The sequence below is a fragment of the Haliotis rufescens genome, unplaced genomic scaffold (assembly GCF_023055435.1).
Source record: "Haliotis rufescens isolate VD_foot unplaced genomic scaffold, xgHalRufe1.0.p SCAF_3, whole genome shotgun sequence".
NCBI lineage: Eukaryota > Metazoa > Mollusca > Gastropoda > Lepetellida > Haliotidae > Haliotis > Haliotis rufescens.
Genome location: NW_025964001.1, coordinates 61,306,491 through 61,328,481, shown reverse-complemented (window position 1 = coordinate 61,328,481; position 21,991 = coordinate 61,306,491). Strand labels below are relative to the sequence as shown.

Sequence of the window (21,991 nt, the reverse complement as noted above, 5' to 3'; positions counted from 1 at the left end):
TAAAAACTTCATTGTCATGACGTCACTGGAGGTTTATACGATGGACGAGAGGAAACAATCTCAACAAATTGTTCAGTATTTCAACAACTCCATTTTCTTTTGTCAGTGTGTTGAAGGATGTCCCCAATATTCCGGCGGAGAGCTATGGGCCCAGACAACGTGACAGTGTACGTCTCTCTGTGTTCCCCAACCTCAACTACTGCGGTCTCTACCACTCCGTTCTCAACATCATCGACCTGTTCCCGATGTCGCAGATGGAACCAACACAAGGTGGGATGTGATGTGTTTTGTGATCTTTATGAGGGTTGAATTACACAATTTCGTTTTATTGACAGTGTTTATTTTCCATGTTCTATTAAATCCATATTTTATTGTGTGTACATACTCAAATGGTTTTGATGACTTTTCTGATATTGAATGTAATTGCTCCACACAATTGTTATGTCACAGTTTAGTTTTGTTTGTTTGGGGGTTGGTCTGGTAGCCTAGTGGTTAAAGCGTTCCCTTGTCACGCCGAAGACCCAGGTTCGAATCCCCTCATGGGTACACTGTGTGAAGCCCATTTCTAGTGTCCCCTGCCGTGATATTGCTGGAATATTGCTAAAAGCGGCGTAAAACCAAACTCACTCACTCACTCAACTTGTTTGTTTGTTGTTTAACGCCGCACACAGCAATATTCCAGCTATATGACGGAGGTCTGTAAATAATCGAGTCTGGACCAGACAATCCAGTGATTCACATCATTGGGATTGATGACATGCATCAACCAAGTCAGTGAGCCTGACCACCCAATCCGGGGCCCACAGTTTAGTGTGTATACTGTCTTTGTAAAGTGATTGCACATGTTAGTGTTACTTTGACTCCGGGATTTGTCTAGCCTATCTTCCTGAGGCAAGGGCGGTAACTGACTATAACAGTCCAGTTTCCACCCTAGATTTAAGGAGTTATATTTTGGCCTGACTAACGAGTGTATGTATAGTCCAATCATAATTGTGTAACAAAATCGACATCTGGTTCGTAAACTGCCATGTAGAGTTTGGTTGATTGCAGGATTTGCAAAGCATGTGTACCGTCAACTTAGCGTCAACAGATATTTTGCAAATAGTTTCATGTTTTCAATCAAAGTGCTCATGTGATTTGATGCACTTCGTGAAGTAAACCCATTTTATTTTATTTAGAGCATTTTATTTAAAGCAAATGCAAGTGATATGAGAGGTGGAATCTGGTCAATAGGAGGGACACAGAAGGGACATAACTCTTCATAGCCACTGGTGGCGCTACGATTGAACCCAGAAATTCCAGCCTAGTTAGGCAAGGCTTGAAATTGGACTTTTAGAGCTAGTTAACTCCCTTGCCTCAGGAAGATGTGTAATGGTCCATGAAGTTGAGACTGATCTTTTTGCTATACACTGGTAACTTGAATTTCACTGAAAATACGCAAATGACAATATATTTAGTTGTACATTTTTCACTCCAAAATGCCATGTTTTTCCCCTGATATGCTTGTAATGGGCACTGAATTTTAAATCTAAATAAACATAACATGTTTTTGGTATGTAGAAGGGGATTCTTTTCCAAATCTGTTCTGCTGAATCCTGTAGATTGTGCCACGACATTTGGAAGTGATAGAATTGTAACATTTTCAGACCACACAATGCTATGATTTCTGTCTGTGTGCAGCTCTGAATGTGGGCGAGGCAGTGCTGAATGTGCTGGGGTGGCTGGTGCCCTTCCTGGAGCACGACCTGCTGGACTCGCTGCCCTACACCGTCGCGTCCACCCTGGCCATCTTCCCCGCCACCCTCCACAAGGACACCATCGACCTGCTCTGTACCAGGCTGCTGCCGATGACCCTCGGCTATGACGGATGCATTGAGCCGACCTACGCCAGCGAGTCTGCAGCGGCCATCATTACCATGGTGTTTCAGCATACTGAGAATGGGGGTAGGTTGCAGTTACAGCTCTTAGTAGAGGCTCCTTTTTAACTTGTTTACCAATTCTGCAACCATAAAAAATTAAATGTGAAAAAAGGCAATAGGAAAAGCAATATTTTTATTATTTGTGACACACAAATTTACATGTCCACTGCATACAATCTGCAAGGTGATTTTGACCAAGAATCAAAAACTTCATTTGAAATGTTTTTGTATTTTTTTTCTTCACCATCTTACAAAGATTTTCACAAGATGAAACTTGAACCAAGAAATTAGAAATCTGTCCTTTTATAGTATTAATTCCAGTTAGTAATTGCATCAAATATTTTATTTAATTTTATTTTATTGTCACTTCTGTGACTCTCAGTGGCATTAGTGGACCTGGTATCTGAATTCAATGTGCAGAGTTGCATCGCTTAGTTGTGCCAGGAACTGCAAGGTATGGGTTTGATCGACAGATTTAACCTAATTATGACCCTTGGTTTGTCAGTACTATTATTATTGGTTTCACCAAAGTGGTAAGCTCTAGGGCTGGACGGGTAACTTGGGTACTTTTGTCAGCTGGGTAATGAGAAGGACCCGGGTACCCACTGGCCTACCCGGACCCGTGTTTTGTCACTTTAACACCATGATTGCACTACAAGTCACTAATGTTCTCATTTCTTTCTGACTGTTCACACAATCCTTCTTATTATTATATGTTTCAGTAAAGATGAAGCTTCAGTCAACTTCTCTACATGCATGACCAGATCATTTAATACGTGTATCTAAATACTTTTTGCCAGAGCTGTGGTAAAACAATTAGCAATCGAACATTTTGTACCCAGGTCTTGAAACCTACAGCGGGTACCCAGGTAGAGTCGGGTAATAGGGAGTTGGATACCTGGGTAGTAAATTTGGACTCATCCCAGCCCTAGTTAACTCCACAACCTGCCTTCGATTGGGCTGTCATGCTGTGACCCTCCTGTATCCATGCTCATTCCAATCTCATTAAAATCAGATCTTAGTTCCTGCTACCTCCAAACAAAGACCTGACAACATCCCATTACAGGTCACCTCAGAATGACCTTTTTGACCGACCTGTAGAATGACTGACAAGAAGTCAACATTAGCAGCTTTCTCGTGCTTTACCACACAAGTGTCAAACTGGTGACTTTGCTTCGAAACATATTTTGACAAATTCTCGATTTAAAATGTGAAAACTGAACAAAAGAACATTCAATAGATGGTCTAGATAGTATGGATTCAGTTTTGAAGCCTTTAACTGTTGTTCCGAATACCTTGTGTTAAAGTTTTCGAGGTTGCACGATTAGAAAACACATTCCGACTGTCACTTTCCTGATCTGTTAAGCAATGCTCTGACTGATCAGATGAAAGGTCGTTCTGACGTGACCCGTAATGGAATGTCCTAAGATCTTTGTTTAGTGGTAGCGAGAACTAAGATCTGATTTTAATGAGATTGTGTTCATTGTTGTATTTCAGCCTTCCACTCCCAGATCCTGGAGTGTCTCATGAGCATGAAGAAGGACATCGTCAAGGTGGGCATCATTCTACACACCTGTCCAATAGGCTTCTGTTAGGAGTTGTATAGATGGAGGCCCTTGGCACTAGGAGGAATGTGGTCTTAGAATCAGTTGAATTCATAAACTGACATTTTGTTTTACATTTAGAATTTGCTGTTGATTGCTAATTTCATTCCAGTACATGTTTGATATTATTCACTGCTTGTAAGCATGATAAGTTTGGCAAGAATGATCAATTTATAAAATAAATGTTGAAAGAGTCCTTGTCGTAATCCGAATGTTAAACATTATGTTATTTTAGTGTCTTCAAGGAACTTTAAAGACCTCAGACTGCCCTTTTATTTGTTTGCTGTTTTTTTACACTGTAGTCTTCCGTATTCTGGCAGTATCATAGCAGCCTGCAGGTAATGAAATCTGGGCCAATCGAATGAGTTGGTTATGTTATGAACACTTCCTACGCTCTCAGGATACGATACATGCTATCAACCAAGTCTTTGACAGCCTCTTACAAGCTTGGACTTATTGTTCCCAGTTACCAATGGGGTCGTTAGATTGATGAATAATAAAAAAAAATGTAGAAAATTGTAGTTAAAACAAAACATGTATTACATTGAGATGTCTTGTTCTGTGTAGGACGTTCTGAGCATCATCGCCTACGGTCCACCTGCTGCCCGGGCCCCCGCCGCCCACCTGCTGTTTTACTACTGGCCACAGCTCAACCCCTCCCTCAGTGACCGCAGGGGGATCCACTACAAGTACTGTGGTAGGCGGGGTAGAGTCATGCTAGAAATACGCTAGGGTTGAATATGTATTGAAGACTGGAGTTGTGCCAGTAAAATATGCATACACTGAAATCACCTATAAACAGCCACACAAATTCCAAACAACACTTAATCCCCATAAAGTGTGCATGGGTAATGTTTACACCCACCCATTTTCAATGGTGACCACAACAAACTGAATGTGTGCGCCCTTGGTTTGTTGCAGTCTGTGTGATTTACAGTGCTTGTTTCCAGTAAAACTGTTCCACCATCTGGTTGGTCTCACCGGTTTTCTCCGGCTTTCATTGGTCGGACTGATGATTCCTGTGTCATATGAAACCCTGTTTTGTAGCTGTTGACAGTATTATGGCTAAATATGGACAATGTTACACAGGTTGCTATTGTTGATTGTTAAGCCAATACAATGTTGCATAGGTTAACATTTGTGAAACATGTTGATCATCATGATGCAAAAAATAGCTAAATATCTGGTGCAGCATTGAAGAAGCATCATTGCAACAGCTTGAATAAATCATGGGGTCAAGAAACATTTCACCATGAATTACTTGTTTCTGATTGGTCAATCAGAGGTATCAAATCAAAATAACCACCTCTGATTGAAATGACCGATTTGACGGCCACATCACCACGGAAGCTGGCTTTTCCAGTCATAGCCAGTGGGCGTATTGAAGTAATTATCGGGATTACATGTAGGGATTACAATTGTAAAATGCAGATATGCCGTTATCACAATATTCCTAGTATGTGTGGTAAAACATTTAAATCTACAGTTAACCATTGAAAACATGGGAGGTTTATCTCCTAATTAACTGTTATGTTAAAAATTAAAACAGTTGATTGTCAGTGTGATTAGCTTTATTGATGATATACATGTAAAGTTATTTTTGCTAATATCTATGTCATGTTCAAATGCATGCAAAGGAATGGAATTCACAGGTAAAGTACCTACATTGTGTGTGTGTTCATGTGTAAATGTAGATCATAGTATGAGGTACAATCTTATCCAGTGTTTAAAGACTAGAATAAAACTTTTTGAACTTGAAATGTATTGGACCATCAAATATATATATAATTATCAGTTTCAAAACACTTTAGATGCAAGTATGTAATTTGCCTTTTCTTTGATGGTAACAATAAAAATATTAATATCATAGTTGTGAGCATATGTCAGTCCGCAGCATATTGCACCATATATTTTAGATATAAAAATAACATCCTGATAACATAATTGTATTATTCAAACAATATCAGTTGATAAATCAAAACCTGACCTAAGAATGGATGTTTATTATGTTTGCTAAAAACTAAAACATGAAAACATAATAACAAAAAGTGCGTAATTTTAAATAAATATTTATTTCAGCTTGGCCCCCAGTTCTTTGCCAGAGAAAGGACTGTGTGAATTCTAAAAACTGTCAAGCTGTCAAGGTTGGTTTGACATTGTAATAATGTCACTTATTATTTAGAGTGAATGAGTGAATTTGGTTTAATGCTGCTTTGAACAGTAATTCAGTTATTACCGTCAAGCGTGTAACATTGATGGTTTGATGTCACAATGGACAGTATTCTAGTTATATCACAGCGTGTCAGTTGGATGAAAGCCTGAAGTGATGCAGGCCACAGACGTTTACTTTGGTGAAATCAACGAGCACGGCTGTGGTGCTGACAAACCGAGAAATATAATCAGGACAAACCTGGATTCAAACCAGGTTTCTGGCATGCCAAAGGGACGCAACTCCAGGTCACCTGTGTCCCTGGTTGTTTTAGAGTGTGCACAGAATAACTGATGCTTGTCTTTTGAAGGGACTGATCTTTGTTCAGGTGACCCAAATTGGATTCTGGGGCGTAATTACAGGCAACTAATGAATATAGGGTGGTAATAATCAATGACCTGGCAGATTGTTAGTCATTTTATACTTAAACTGTCAATCTTTGCCCTAGTTCTGAACCATTGGTTTGACAGGCTAAGACTCATTCTATCGACCATTGGTTTGCCTAAGACTCATGCTATCAACCACTGGTTTGCCTGACTAAGACTCGTGCTATCAACCACTGGCTTGCCTGACTAAGACTCATGCTATGTCTGCAATGTTTAACAACACTCATTCACTCACTGTTGAAAGAGCTTTCCTGGATGAAAAGCATTATGAGCTTCAGACTGAAATAAGCTGAACATACTTGATCTATTCAACAGTTTTTTTGTATGGCTTCCTTTGAAAGAGAATAATGTTTGTTTTGCTTCAGATGTGCATCAACCCGGCGCTGGCAATCCAGTCTGGCAACACGCCGCCGCCCCTGTACATCTGCAGTGACTGTGCGGAGGTGTTGAGGAGAGAGCATAGCGAGTACATGGTCGACCTCCTCCTCCCCATGACACACGTGTCCACCATCTGCGAGAATAAGGTACACTAGGGCTGGGACGATACACCAACTGTGTGATCCGATACGCATCACGATACCTTGCTCACGATACGATACTTATCAAGATACATGCATGTGCTCTTATCTGTGGTCCCTAAGCCATCTTTGTCATAGACAGGATGGCCAAATACCTAGCACACTATTGATTCACAGTTGGCAGTGTCAAGTATGGCGCAATGGATTTGAAATATTTACGTTTTCACTACTCATTTTCATGTGTAATTAGTGTTTGGGTTCACATTACTAAGTGTGTAATTGTGATTGTAAGTAAAAAATCGTGATCCACCGAATTTGGTGGGACAGAGCCTGAAATCAAACCTCCAACCTTTTGCTCTATCCACTAGACCAAGGAGGTGGTCCAGTGCCTCAGATTAAGAGGTGTTAGCTCCTAAATTGGGTATTTGTGAAGCCAATCCTTGTCCAACTGACTCACTCAGTGCCTCAATCTTAAGGATATATATTATTTTTCCCAGAAATATAGTGTTTTTCCTATCATGATGAAACATTAAAATAATTCATAGCTTGGATTACTTTATGTAAGGAGATATATTTAAAAAAAATTAGTAACAGTTAAATATTTCTTTAATTTCTAATTTTTACAAGCTTGCTACAAGTTCTATACCTTTTTGAAGGCCTATGAATAATGCTGGTACATTGTTGTCATTATAACGGAAACTCCTCTTGAGAAGGAGGTGAATAACAAGCTCACATCTCCTTCAGAACTGCCGATCTGAGGTGAACCTGGCCGTGTGCACCTGCTTCTCTATTGAGTGTGCCAGCTTCAATGGAAACCGGCCAATCAGATACTGCCGAGCGTGTCATGAGTTTCGCCATAGCAACCAGGGAGGTCAGAGTCACGTGTTCCACTTGAGCATCCCTGACATTTGGTCCTGTCTGCCAGAGATACAGAGGTACCTGATGGACGCCATCGTGAGGTAGGAGCATTTTGGTCTGCTTGAATAATCCTCGGTCGAAGCATGCATCCTGAAATCAGACATGCCTGGGCCCCCTTCACAATGTGATCTTAGTGCTAACACTATAGATACTTAAACATAGACTTATGACAGTCATACATCTTCCTGAGGCGAGGGCATTAACTGACTTTGAAAGTCCAGTTTCCACCCTTGTGGAACTAGGCTGGAATTTCGAGGCTGATCGTAGCGCCACCAGTGGCTATTATGAGTTATGTCCCTTCTATGTCCAAACATATTCCATCACTCATATCACTTGAATTTGCTTCAAACAAAATGGCAGCACCCAGTCAAAAACTATTTGATCGATAATCAAGATCTATATTGTAATAAAATGGGTCTTACTCTGCGAAGTGCTTCAAATCACTTGAGCACCTTAATTATAAACATGAAAATATTTGCAAACTATCTGTTGGTGGAATACGTGGAATCCTGCAGTCGACCAAAATCTGCATGTTGAAATTCTTCTTGTTTACAAACCGGATGTCTAGTTCCTTATGTGATTTTGATTGGGCTATGCATAAACTCGTTTGTCCAGCCAAAATGTAACTCAGTAGCCAAGTTCGGCAAGGGTGGAAACTGGACTTGCCCCGGGAAGATGCAGTCATCTTTGTAAAACGGGACCCAGGTATTTACTCATATTTCCCAGGTATTTCCAAGGGTATGTGTTTGAGGGTTTAAGGCCTGTTTTTACAGTATCTCTTCTTATTAAGGTATGTCAGCTTCGTGTTTGAGTTCACTAAGCATGCTCAGTAGGCTGTATATGGGTCACAGTCAGGCGGGTCATGATGGTCAGGACGTTTTTGCTATGTTAATGTTACAATACGTACAGAATCCACCCTTAGGGTGCCTCATCACTACCCTAAGGTTCATATGCATCACAACTACATCTAATAAAGGCCCAAATTCCCCCAGTCTGTTGAAAGAGGCCCAGCCTATCGAGTCGAAGCGTATGGTTGAGATGGGCGAGGAACATCGTCGCCCCACCGAAGAGGAGGAGGACTTTGAGGTGGAGGAGGGTGGGGAGCGGAAGTTGCTGAGTCGGTACGGCATCTGGCTCCAGGTGGAGCTGTGTAAACCCCGGGAGGACGAGGATATACCCATAGTAAGTAGACGCTGCTGTTCATGATAGATGAGGATATCCCTATAGTGAGTAGATGCCCATAGTGAGTAGATGCTGCAGTTCATGATAGACGATATACCCATAGTGAGTAGATGCTGCAGTTCATGATAGACGAGGATATACCTATAGTGAGTAGATGCAAATAGTGAGTAGATGCCATAGTGAGTAGATGCTGCAGTTCAGGGAGGATGAGGATATACCAATGGTGAGTAGATGCCATAGTGAGTAGATACCCATAGCGAGTAGACGCTGCAGTTCGGGGAGGACGTGGAGATACCCATAGTGAGTAGATGCTGCAGTTCAGGGTGGACGAGGATATACCCATAGTGAGTAGATGCTCCAGTTCGGGATGGACGTGGATATACCCATAGTGAGTAGATGCTGCAGTTCAGGGTGGACGAGGATATACCCATAGTGAGTAGATGCTCCAGTTCGGGATGGACGTGGATATACCCATAGTGAGTAGATGCTGCAGTTCAGGGTGGACGAGGATATACCCATAGTGAGTAGACGCTGCAGTTTGGGATGGACGAGGATATACCCATAGTGAGTAGATGCCATAGTAAGTAGATACCCATAGTGAGTAGATGCTGCAGTTCAGGGTGGACATGGAGATACCCATAGTGAGTAGACGCTGCAGTTCGGGGTGGACGTGGAGATACCCATAGCGAGTAGATGCTGCAGTTCGGGGTGGACATGGAGATACCCATAGTGAGTAGAAGATGCAGTTCAGGGTGGACATGGAGATACCCATAGTGAGTAGATGCTGCAGTTCAGGGTGGACATGGAGATACCCATAGTGAGTAGATGCTGCAGTTCAGGGTGGACATGGAGATACCCATAGTGAGTAGATGCTGCAGTTCGGGGTGGACGAGGATATACCCATAGTGAGTAGATGCTGCAGTTCAGGGTGGACATGGAGATACCCATAGTGAGTAGATGCTGCAGTTCGGGGTGGACGAGGATATACCCATAGTGAGTAGATGCTGCAGTTCGGGGTGGACATGGAGATACCCATAGTGAGTAGATGCTGCAGATCGGGGTGGACATGGAGATACCCATAGTGAGTAGATGCTGCAGTTCGGGGTGGACGAGGATATACCCATAGTGAGTAGATGCCATAGTGAGTAGATACCCATAGTGAGTAGATGCTGCAGTTCGGGGTGGACATGGAGATACCCATAGTGAGTAGATGCTGCAGTTCGGGGTGGACGAGGATATACCCATAGTGAGTAGATGCTGCAGTTCAGGGTGGACGTGGAGATACCCATAGTGAGTAGATGCTGCAGTTCGGGGTGGACGAGGATATACCCATAGTGAGTAGATGCCATAGTGAGTAGATACCCATAGTGAGTAGATGCTGCAGTTCGGGGTGGACGTGGAGATACCCATAGTGAGTAGACGCTGCAGTTCGGGATGGACGAGGATATACCCATAGTAAGTAGATACCCATAGTGAGTAGATGCTGCAGTTCAGGGTGGACATGGAGATACCCATAGTGAGTAGACGCTGCATTTCGGGATGGACGAGGATATACCCATAGTGAGTAGACGCTGCAGTTTCGGGGTGGACATGGAGATACCCATAGTGAGTAGATGCCCACAGTGAGAAGACGCTGTAGCTCACGATAGATGAGGATATACCCATAGTGAGTAGATGCCCACAGTGAGTAGACGCTGTAGCTCACGATAGATGAGGATATACCCATAGTGAGTAGACGCTGCAGTTCGGGGTGGACATGGAGATACCCATAGTGAGTAGATGCCCACAGTGAGAAGACGCTGTAGCTCACGATAGATGAGGATATACCCATAGTGAGTAGATGCCCACAGTGAGTAGACGCTGTAGCTCACGATAGATGAGGATATACCCATAGTGAGTAGACGCTGCAGTTCGGGGTGGACATGGAGATACCCATAGTGAGTAGATGCCCACAGTGAGAAGACGCTGTAGCTCACGATAGATGAGGATATACCCATAGTGAGTAGATGCCCACAGTGAGTAGACGCTGTAGCTCACGATAGATGAGGATATACCCATAGTGAGTAGATGCCCACAGTGAGTAGACGCTGTAGCTCACGATAGATGAGGATATACCCATAGTGAGTAGATACCCATAGTGAGAAGATGGGGTGGACGTGGAGATACCTATAGTGAGTTTGCTAGGTCTGCAGTCTATGCACCAAGCAATAGCTGAACAGGGGAATGGGCTTGAAAGAATTACGCCCATGTTATGAACCAAGATGGGGCAGTTTCTATAGATTGCTAAAGCCAGTGAGTGGATTTTTAAAAGAAAAAAAACATGGAAATGTATCAAGTTGGATAAATAACCATCATAACTGGTGTATCTATGATTTCTCAGCAAGCAGTAATTCTTTAAAGGTCCAAATGTTTCTTGGTTCAAAGTCACCAATGTATGGGCTGTGTTGGATGCTGGCAAGATGGATGTTTGACTCTGATGCTGTGTTTCAGGAGGTGCTGGGGCGTCTGCTGGGGATGATGTTCCAGTGGTTCGATGCCACCGCCTACCTTCCTAATGGTGAGAACATTGACACAATAAAATGTTACGAAAAGACGTCATATGTAAAGAAAGAACAATGTCTACAAAAGAACGTCAGTGCGCATGAAAGGACACTGAACTGCTAAAGGACGTTGACAATAAAGAAAGCCAGATGGCGCTGCAACTTGTAAAACATTCCGAGTTTAGTCGGCTTGTTCGGCCGCCCATAGATCCATGCTGTCGGCATCAGAGACTGGCCAACTGATTTGGTAGCCTTTAACGACTAGCATTGATTGCAGTCGATGTTTTTTGACCAGGAATCCCCACTTTACTAATTTATATGTGTAAAAGGTTCTTTGTAATGAACGGTACAATAGAACGATTTGCCAATAATTTTGTTGGTGATTAATGCTGTACCTTATGTTTCAGACAATGTGGGCAATGCGCTTGAAAGGTTGAAGCCCGAGGTAAGATTATGGATTAGATGTTTCTTGATAAATGGATGAATTCGTAATCATAAGCATTTGTTTTTAATCCCCCGCAACACGTTTTGCAGGGGTATTAAATGGACACTGTCCATCTGTCTGTGGAAGGTGTCATTTCTGGAGCAGATCTTGAAAACTTTACAATATTCCTTCACCAAACTTGGTACATTGGTAGGTTTAGTGTTGAACTGGTGACTTTTGATAGTTTGGGCTTTTTGAAAAATATATTTGTTTGAGTTTCCATGGCAACAACTTTGACTTGGGCTTGAAATGGTGGTAGTGCTTGTTTCTGGAGCAGATCTTGAAAACTACAATATTTCTTCACCAGACTTGGCAAGGTCAAGTGGTGTACAGGTGCTTTTTGATTGTTTGTGATTTTTTCAACAAATGTGTTTCGAGTTTCCATGGTGACAAGTTTCATATATTTATTCACGACAAGTATTTACCATTGCAAGGGATGTTTATGACATTGTCCTGTTGTAAACTTATTTTGATTTTTCTCTTCACCCATGTAACAATGTGTTTCGTTTCAACCTTTTTTCTATAACATTACATATGATTTACTATGGCATTGTTGCACATGCAATTTGCTGATCCACTTACAGTAGTGACCATCTTGTATTCACAATGATCTCACACTGATGTTGTACATTGTTGCCATGCTAAGTGTTATAACCAGTGGTATTCCCTCTCCTCCAGTACATCTGCACCTGGCTGCAGGAGGTGATGAAGACTCACTTCGAGGTGGTGGTGTCGTGCCTGCTGCCGCACCCAGTGGAGTACTCCCGAGTGGGAGGAGTCTGGTGAGTACTAACGGGGAGGTATGACAGCTGTGATGACTTGCCGAGCAACAATACATATAAGCCTTGTATTACTACACATGACACTGATAATACAGAAGTAGTGTAATTATGTTCTGACATTTTCGAATAATGTATGAGTGTGAGTAGTATTACAGTCATGCCTCGTTTATACGGACACTTGTGTCATTTCACAATTCGTCCGTATAAACGAATTTCCGTATAACTGAAACCAGCTTCTTACTGGAAGAGTTACTTCCCTTCAATTATGCAACTCATGACAGATGACAGAGCAAACAGATACATCCATTCAATCTTTATTCATACACGTTTCAAAAAGTCTGTCATGGAACTTTACCACATTTTGAGGTTTGAATTTTAAACAATAATTCCAAATTGTCCAGATCGCCTGTGTTCTCGTAATAGGTAATCAAGGTCTCTATACAAGCACGAGCCTCCTTGTGAGTTGACAGGCCATACTTACACAACTTTGACCTCTGACCTCCACAGACGCCATATTTATCGAATGGGATTACATGTACAATAAACAAGCTCGTCTCAAACGTAACTAAGTGTCACTTGGTTAATTGACTTCTCACGAATCAAAGGATTACCACCAGCGGAAGTGTATTGTCCGGATAAGTGTGCATTTCAGTGTTTTGTGTATGAAAATGACCGTCCGGTTCCGGAAACTGAATTTCCGGATATACGGGTAAATTTATATAGTAATTATTTCGTTTTGAATGAAAATCGTCCGGGAACCGAGGTTTCCGGATATCTGAAGTCCGTATAAGCGAGGCATGACTGTAGACCTATTTGGAAATATAATAATCATAACAGAACGTGTTTATTTAGAGTTATAAACAATTCCAGATGGAAATATTTGTTACTTAGTATGATGTAACAAATGTTATATTTGGGATTACACTTCCTGAGTATAGTACATATTCTAGTACTTTTTGGGGTTGAGTCCCAACTGGAATTCGAAACCACACTGCCAGAGTGAGGCACCTGATCGCCAGCACACAAAGGCAGTAATCTAATCCACTCAGCCACCGAGGCCTCCTTAAAAATGGAAGTCTGACACCTGGTGGCCTAGATCACATACTCTGAGAGTGTGGGTTTGAATCCTGGATGTATTTTACTAAGGAATTGTTATATAACATTTGTTACATTTGACCACTTTCTAAATGACGTGATTAAATGCCATGTTGAAATGGATTCCTGGGTCAGAAGATTGATCATGTCCATCTCCCCCTAGGGACACGCTGGCCACGCGGACCACGCAGATCAAGGAGGGACTCAACTGCTTCTTCTGTCTTGTGCCGTACATTATTTCATTTGAGGTAACCGTTTACTTTCTGTTTACAAGACAATATATCATTTGGAACGTTTTGTCCCCATTTTCAGCACAACATTTTGTTGAGTACATTGAGAAATATATCCTAACTAAAGTGTTTCATTATTCAGCTCAGATAAGAATACCATCAGAATTGTTATGATTTATGGGAATAATTATAAACAAGGATCTGCTAAGGCTGAACACATTATCTTGGTATTGAGATTATTTTGGGCCAAAAAATTAAGAAAAGTAACTCTGACAAAATGAAATTAGTTTTCCTATTTCCCTGGGTAGATTGTTGAAGCTCAGCAACCATGGCAACAATATGATATAAATAGATATGATTAATTAAGAAATAAACGACTAGTTGTTGTTGTTTATTCTCCCGAGTGGTTTATTCTCCCTGCAGTGTTTTATTGTATGATAAACAACTACCACAAGTTGTTTTATGTGCAGGGGGGTTAAGTTTGGTTTTCTCACAATTTTCACGTTGAATACCTGTACCTTTTCTCCCAATACTGATTCTCATATCTCTCCCACTTTTGGGTGCGATCATTCAGCCATTGCGTTTATCTGCATTGCCCAGCTACATCTATGGGGAACAATTTAACTGGACACTTCCCTCTCAGAAATAACATTGTCCAATTTACGACGCCATCAAGTTGCAAGCGCATATTCGAATCTCCAGAAATGACGTCATGATAGGACAATGTTTTATCATGAAACAACCAACTCTTCGTTACTTATTGTACTTTGTGTTTTATTGCGTAGCTATCTTATATTTTATAAGACATGATTAATTTGCATTCTGGAACAAACACTGAATAAGATATGGCCTGTTTAAGAGTTGTTGCCCTTGTAGATCTGGGACTACGTGATGCCCTACTGGCTGGAGGCCATCAGGACGGAGGTCCCGGAGGATGAGCTGAGTAAGCTGAAGGTGCTGCTCAGGTGAGGAGGAGGATTTTTTGTTTGTTTGTTGGTTGACGCCGCATTCAGCAATATTCCAGTTAAATAATGTCTGTCTTTAAATAATTGAGTCTGGACCACTCAATCCAGTGATTGACATCATGAGCATCGATCCACGCAATAGGGATACGATGACATGCATCAACCAAGTCTTCGAGTCTGACCCCGCAATCCCGTTAGTCGCCTCTTACGACAAGCATAGTCGCCTTTTACGGCAAGCATGTGTTGCTGAAGACCTATTCTACCCCGGATCTTCACAGGTCGAGGAGGAGGGAACAACACTGCTCATGGGTGAAAGCGGAAAAATATCATATAGTTCTGAAAGGTCATGGTAAAATGTTTTAGATTTTTTCAAAGTTGAAAAATGGTGTCTTTAATATCATGGATATCGTTTTTGTTACATGGTGGTTTTTCATCATACAGATATCACAGTTGTTGAAATGTTATTTCCAGCAAAGCATTTGACATCGACATGTGTCCCCTGCCGTTCAGCTTGGACAAGATGTACCACTTTGTGACGGACCGCTTCAGCGATAGCAGCGCCTCAGTGCAGGAACAGGCCCTACAGTGGCTGCAGGTCAGTGTACTAGCACCTGTGTGTAGACAGTAGGCTACAGGTAGGTCAACTAGCACCTGTGTGTAGACAGTAGGCTACAGGTAGGTCAACTAGCACCTGTGTGTAGACAGTAGGCTACAGGTAGGTCAACTAGCACCTGTATCTAGACAGTAGGCTACAGGTAGGTCAACTAGCACCTGTGTGTAGACATTAGGCTACAGGTAGGTCAACTAGCACCTGTGTGTAGACAGTAGGCTACAGGTAGGTCAACTAGCACCTGTGTGTAGACAGTAGGCTACAGGTAGGTCAACTAGCACCTGTGTGTAGACAGTAGGCTACAGGTAGGTCAACTAGCACCTGTGTGTAGACAGTAGGCTATAGGTAGGTCAACTAGCACCTGTGTGTAGACAGTAGGCTACAGGTAGGTCAACTAGCATCTGTGTGCAGACAATAGGCTACAGGTAGGTCAACTAGCACCTGTGTGTAGACAATAGGCTACAGGTAGGTCAACTAGCACCTGTGTGTAGACAGTAGGCTACAGGTAGGTTAACTAGCACCTGTGTGTAGACAATAGGCTACAGATAGGTCAATCAGCACCTGTGTGTAGACAGTAGGCTACAGGTAGGTTAACTAGCACCTGTATCTAGACAATAGGCTACAGGTTGGTCAACTAGCACCTGTATCTAGACAGTAGGCTACTGGTAGGTTAACTAGCACCTGTGTGTAGACAATAGGCTACAGGTAGGTCAACTAGCACCTGTGTGTAGACAGTAGACTACAGGTAGGCCAACTACCACCTGTGTGTAGACAGTAGGCTACAGGTAGGTCAACTAGCACCTGTGTGTAGACAGTAGACTACAGGTAGGTCAACTAGCACCTGTGTGTAGACAGTAGACTACAGGTAGGTCAACTAGCACCTGTATGTAGACAGTAGGCTACAGGTAGGTCAACTAGCATCTGTGTGTAGGCTACAGGTAGGTCAACTAGTACCTGTGTGTAGACAATAGGCTACAGGTAGGTCAACTAGCACCTGTGTGTAGACAGTAGGCTACAGGTAGGTCAACTATATCGACTGTAGTGCCTTAACTCTCATATGCCAATACACAATAAGGTGTGGAAGGTGTGGTCATCACAGTGCTAAGATCACTATGTACAAGTATGCCAAGGGCATTGAACCACAAAGCAGTTTTAGTACCACAACTGTTGTTAGTTGATGTAAGGTATGGGAATTACGTTATAATCATAGTGTTACAACTATTTTATCCAAGTAGGCCAAGGGACTTGATTCACAAAGCAGACTAGCACTATCCTAACTCTGTGTTAAGCTGTGCGAGCTTCGATCATCTTTGCACTTGATCGCTTTGTGGAACATGGCACAAGATACCAGTCCACAAGGCGATCTTAGCATTGTGATGATTGTAAGTCTATGTTAAAGTATGAGATTTAGGAACACCCCAGCGCTAAGATAGCTTTGTGGAACGCGGACCAAGTCTATGTTAAAGTATGAGACTTAGGATCTCCAAAGCGCTAAGATCGATAGGTGGAACAGGGTCCTAGATGTTGTGCCCTTGGTAGTGATGCCTCCACGTACATTGTGATGGTGTTGCTGCTGCAGATCCTGTCCAGCCTCGACATCGTCATCCCCATGCACCTGCTGCTGAAGATGTTCAAGATGGGGGTGGAGCAGATCAACTCCGATCCCGAGGACGCCACAGAGGGCCACACCCATAACATCCTACCCTCCAACTCCCCTGTAGACGACTACCCCCCACCACTGAGTCCCGAGAGACAACCTCACTACAACAACTCCTTCGAAGTCTACGAGCGCGAGACGGAACTCATCCTCCCTTGCTTCATCATGCAGTTGGACATGTGTCTGAAACAGGTGGGTGGACATGTGTCTTGAACAGGTGGGTGGACATGTGTCTGAAACAGGTGGGTGGACATGTGTCTGAAACAGGTGGGTGGACATGTGTCTGAAACAGGTGGGTGGACATGTGTCTGAAACAGGTGGGTGGACATGTGTCTGAAACAGGTGGGTGGACAAGTGTCTGAAACAGGTGGGTGGACATGTGTCTGAAACAGGTGGGTGGACATGTGTCTGAAACAGGTGGGTGGACATGTGTCTGAAACAGGTGGGTGGACAAGTGTCTGAAACAGGTGGGTGGACATGTGTTTGAAGCAGGTGGGTGGACATGTGTCTGAAACAGGTGGGTGGACATGTGTCTGAAACAGGTGGGTGGACATGTGCCTCAGACAGGTGGGTGGACATGTGCCTCAGACAGGTGGGTGGACATGTGCCTCAAACAGGTGGGTGGGTGGACATGTGCCTCAGACAGATGGGTGGGTGGACATGTGCCTCAGACAGGTGGGTTGACATGTGCCTCAAACAGGTGGGTGGACATGTGCCTCAGACAGGTGGGTGGACTTGTTCCTCAGACAGGTGGGTGGACATGTGCCTCAGACAAGTGGGTGGACATGTGGACAACTCCTTCGAAGTCTACGAGCGCGAGACGGAACTCATCCTCCCTTGCTTCATCATGCAGTTGGACATGTGTCTGAAACAGGTGGGTGGACAAGTGTCTGAAACAGGTGGGTGGACATGTGTCTGAAACAGGTGGGTGGACATGTGTCTGAAACATGTGCCTCAGACAGGTGGGTGGGTGGACTTGTTCCTCAGACAGGTGGGTGGACATGTGCCTCAAACAGGTGGGTGGGTGGACATGTGCCTCAGACAGGTGGGTGGGTGGACATGTGCCTCAGACAGGTGGGTGGACATGTGCCTCAAACAGGTGGGTGGACATGTGCCTCAAACAGGTGGGTGGACATGTGCCTCAGACAGGTGGGTGGACTTGTTCCTCAGACAGGTGGGTGGACATGTGCCTCAGACAAGTGGGTGGACATGTGCCTCAAACAGGTGGGTGGACATGTGCCTCAAACAGGTGGGTGGACATGTGCCTCAAACAGGTGGGTGGACATGTGCCTCAGACAGGTGGGTGGACATGTGCCTCAGACAGGTGGGTGGACTTGTTCCTCAGACAGGTGGGTGGACATGTGCCTCAAACAGGTGGGTGGACATGTGCCTCAAACAGGTGGGTGGACATGTGCCTTAAACAGGTGGGTTGACTTGTTCCTCAGACAGGTGGGTGGACATGTGCCTCAGACAGGTGGGTGGACATGTGCCTCAAACAGGTGGGTGGACATGTGCCTCAAACAGGTGGGTGGACATGTGCCTCAGACAGGTGGGTGGACATGTGCCTCAAACAGGTGGGTGGACTTGTTCCTCAGACAGGGGGGTGGACTTGTTCCTCAGACAGGTGGGTGGACATGTGCCTCAGACAGGTGGGTGGACATGTGCCTCAAACAGGTGGGTGGGTGGACTTGTTCCTCAGACAGGGGGTGGACTTGTTCCTCAGACAGGTGGGTAGACATTTGCCTCAAGTAGGTGGGTTGGTTGGCATAGACCGGAGAGTCAGAAAATACTGTTGTGAGATCCCATTAGTACAGACTTCACATAACTGCTGCAAGTCCCACCATTAAAAATCTAAGACCAAACTTTTAGAAATTGCTCATTTATCTGGAACCCAGTTACAGTATCTTAAAAATGGCTCGAAAAAGGCACTGAAGAAGAGGTGATACACTCACACTCAACTGATGCTGGCCCACAAAGTAGCTGTCAAACATGAATTGTGTGGGCTACAACAAGTATGGTATTTGTATCAGTAGTCATCAGCTTGTATGGTTAAAGGCTGTTACAGGCAGACTTTGACTAGTGTCACAGCACAGCAAATAGCAGCACCTTAGAACAACCATTGGGGGAAACTAGGTGCTGTGATAACATGGACAACACAATGTTCAAGAATTAAAAAAAGAAGAAAAAAGAATTCAATCTGTATTCAACTAGACAATCAGACCGATCAGTTGCCAGCAGCCATGTTGGTACTAGCCTCAAACGCCTTGCCCAGTATTCAAGCGTGTTGGTTTGGCTGATACAAAATAGTCCATGATATAGACATATCATAGCAGGGGCAACAGGTCAAAACATATCATGCCAAACTGTTATCTGTCAGCGTCTTAGATATGTTTGACCCTTTGTCCAGCTTTCCCCAGCTTTCCCCCATCAATGATATACTGTAAATCTTGGAATTAACGCTAATTAAATGCGAAAAATGCATGTGGTCTTTGCTCGCATTTTTAAACATCGCATTTATATCAACAATAAGACATTTTGGATAGCAGAAATACCAACTTAGACAAACGCTGATGTATTCCACACCACTGTTTATTGAGCAGCACTTGTATATAAAGTATATAAACAATGTCATTCAAACACTAATTACGTCCTGTGAATTGTCACTGCTGGGGTCAAGACAAGAGTTCTGATCACACCTGCAAGTCCAAACAGATGCCACCCTTTGTTCTTTGCAACTGCGTCACAGGCCGACACGAGCCAGCGCGCATGTATTGTTTTTGCGGAAGTACAGTGCTAATAAGCGGTGCTATTTGGTGTGTGATTGGATTAATGTAAGGTTGGATTAAGGTGAGGATTCTAAACCTGACTGAGGACATCTTTAGATAGAAATCCACTGATGCTTGAGAGGAGGAGGTGTCGCATTCATATTGAGTCGCATTTTTGGCTAGGGTCAAGTGGTTGCATTCTTTTGGAGATGCATTAATTTCACGATTTACAGTAATTGAGATGCTGTAGGAAGCCCTCAGCCCTGTACTCCTCACACTGTTGTTTGCAGATGGAGCTGCAGGAGTCTCCCCCGCATCTCGGCATCTACAATGAGATGAGCCGGGAGGTGATGCAGCTCCTCACAGGGATGCTACGCAAGGAGTGGGACGGCCTTCACTCGTGCACCACGGAGCAGCACCGGGTCAACTGTGTGTTCTGCCAGAACATCGCTCTGTGGCACCAACTGGCCACACAGCTCATGGAACACATCTGCCCACGGGACCCGCTCAAGATACCCACAAAGGAGCTGCCCAAAGTGGACGAGATTCGCCATCAGACCATTCCAGAGTCAGGTAAGTCAGGGACAATGAAATATAGTCGTTGAAAAAGGCTAAGCACCACCTCTTCAATATTTCCAAACTTCCACTTCTTTTGGAATTATCTAAATATAACATTGGTCTCATTTTGATAAATGTCTAGAGCCTGTGTTTCTGCTACAGCAGCAGACAGCAATGGTCACGAGGAGCGAGAGACGCGGGAGCAGGACTATGATGTGACGACCATGCCGGTCTATCTGCAGTTGTACGACATGCTGCTTAAGGTGTGTTTAATGTAGTTACAGTAAATTTTGAAAGGTGTCTTAAAAGGTAGGATATTTAGTTAATAACTTTGAAATGTATTCTAACAACATGGGAAGAAAGTGTATATAGTTTATGACAATAAACAGACATGCCTTGTCAAGTTTGTTAGCTGGCTGTGTTGTTCAGGGTCAAGCTGCAGCCTTGCTGTGCACTGTTCCACTGTATTGCTATCTCTGAGTGAGTGAGTGAGTTGGGTTTAACGCTGCTTTTAACAGTATTCCAGTTATATCACGGCGTGTCAGCTTAATGTGGCAGGAAAGCCTGAAGTGATGCAGGTCTCAGACATTTTACCACTTCGGTGAAACCCACGAGCACGGGTATGGTGCTGACAAACCTAGAACCATTGCTATCTCTGAAGACAGTAAGGGCACAGTGTGGACTTGTAGTGACAGAAGATTGTGACTGGACCCAGGGGAAAGTGCTGTCAAGTTGAGTCTTAAATGCGAAATTATCTCCATGCGAATGCTGGTCGTCAGCCCGTCTATAGGGAAACATGGGGACAGCTGGTTCTGCTTTGGTTTCATAACTCTTAACACCCTGACTGGTTTTCTTGTCAGTAGATCCTGAGATTTTAGCATGAGTACGATAAACATTAAGTTTTAGTTTACACTTAGCAGTCTTTTTGTATATTTTATGTTAATCTTTGATGATGACAGTTTGACTCATCTTACATTTACAACAGGTTTTTTAGCCCCCGCCTCAAAGTGGAAGGGGGATATGGGAATAGGTGCTGTAGACATCAGCCATGTTTCTTTTCTAGGGCAGAACTCAAAACCCATGAAAAATATCTTAACCACACTTGGCACATAGATAGGTCTGGTGGTGAACTGGTACCTTTTGATAGTTTGGGATTTGGTAAAAATTTATTTTTTGAGTTTACATGGAATGACTTTGAGTTATACTGAAAATGGCTGTAGTGCTCGTTTCGGAAGCAGATCTTGAAACCTGTTCAATATTTCTTGCCTTGCACACAACCGGACATGTGATATTGGCAGGGGATATGAGTACTTCAGGCCTGTTTTAGTTGCTTTATGCCGAACTATATACGGGTACCCCTAGAGGACTGTCTCCCATAAGGTAAATCTCCACTCTTCATAGTAGTCAAGGCTTCAGGATCAATGGTTGGAAGATCACCTGTAGCTACAGTAATGTTCCAATATATAAATGGGAGAAACGTCAAATATTCTAAAATACTGAAATAAATATTTTCTTTGTATTTGTTCTAAATTCAATTTGATCATGTTGCCCCCAGTGTCACAATTAGTT

The 21,991-nt window shown here is 43.4% G+C and overlaps 1 protein-coding gene across 3 annotated transcripts in view; it reads left to right on the top strand.

Moving 5' to 3' along the window:
• The window catches only part of LOC124132337 (protein unc-79 homolog), a 72,425-nt gene that overhangs the window by 5,441 nt on the left and 44,993 nt on the right, over window positions 1-21,991 (top strand). For all 3 annotated transcript variants that reach the window (XM_048403225.1, XM_048403226.1, XM_048403224.1), the window contains exons 3-20: window positions 107-270; window positions 1,681-1,944; window positions 3,417-3,472; window positions 4,091-4,220; window positions 5,161-5,175; window positions 5,603-5,667; window positions 6,484-6,642; window positions 7,381-7,595; window positions 8,547-8,736; window positions 11,227-11,293; window positions 11,684-11,721; window positions 12,439-12,542; window positions 13,801-13,885; window positions 14,744-14,832; window positions 15,304-15,427; window positions 17,022-17,291; window positions 20,155-20,437; window positions 20,585-20,685. In XM_048403225.1, the coding sequence (XP_048259182.1) occupies window positions 107-270; window positions 1,681-1,944; window positions 3,417-3,472; window positions 4,091-4,220; window positions 5,161-5,175; window positions 5,603-5,667; window positions 6,484-6,642; window positions 7,381-7,595; window positions 8,547-8,736; window positions 11,227-11,293; window positions 11,684-11,721; window positions 12,439-12,542; window positions 13,801-13,885; window positions 14,744-14,832; window positions 15,304-15,427; window positions 17,022-17,291; window positions 20,155-20,437; window positions 20,585-20,685 (2,419 nt within the window). The remainder of the gene's footprint in view (window positions 1-106; window positions 271-1,680; window positions 1,945-3,416; window positions 3,473-4,090; window positions 4,221-5,160; window positions 5,176-5,602; window positions 5,668-6,483; window positions 6,643-7,380; window positions 7,596-8,546; window positions 8,737-11,226; window positions 11,294-11,683; window positions 11,722-12,438; window positions 12,543-13,800; window positions 13,886-14,743; window positions 14,833-15,303; window positions 15,428-17,021; window positions 17,292-20,154; window positions 20,438-20,584; window positions 20,686-21,991) is intronic.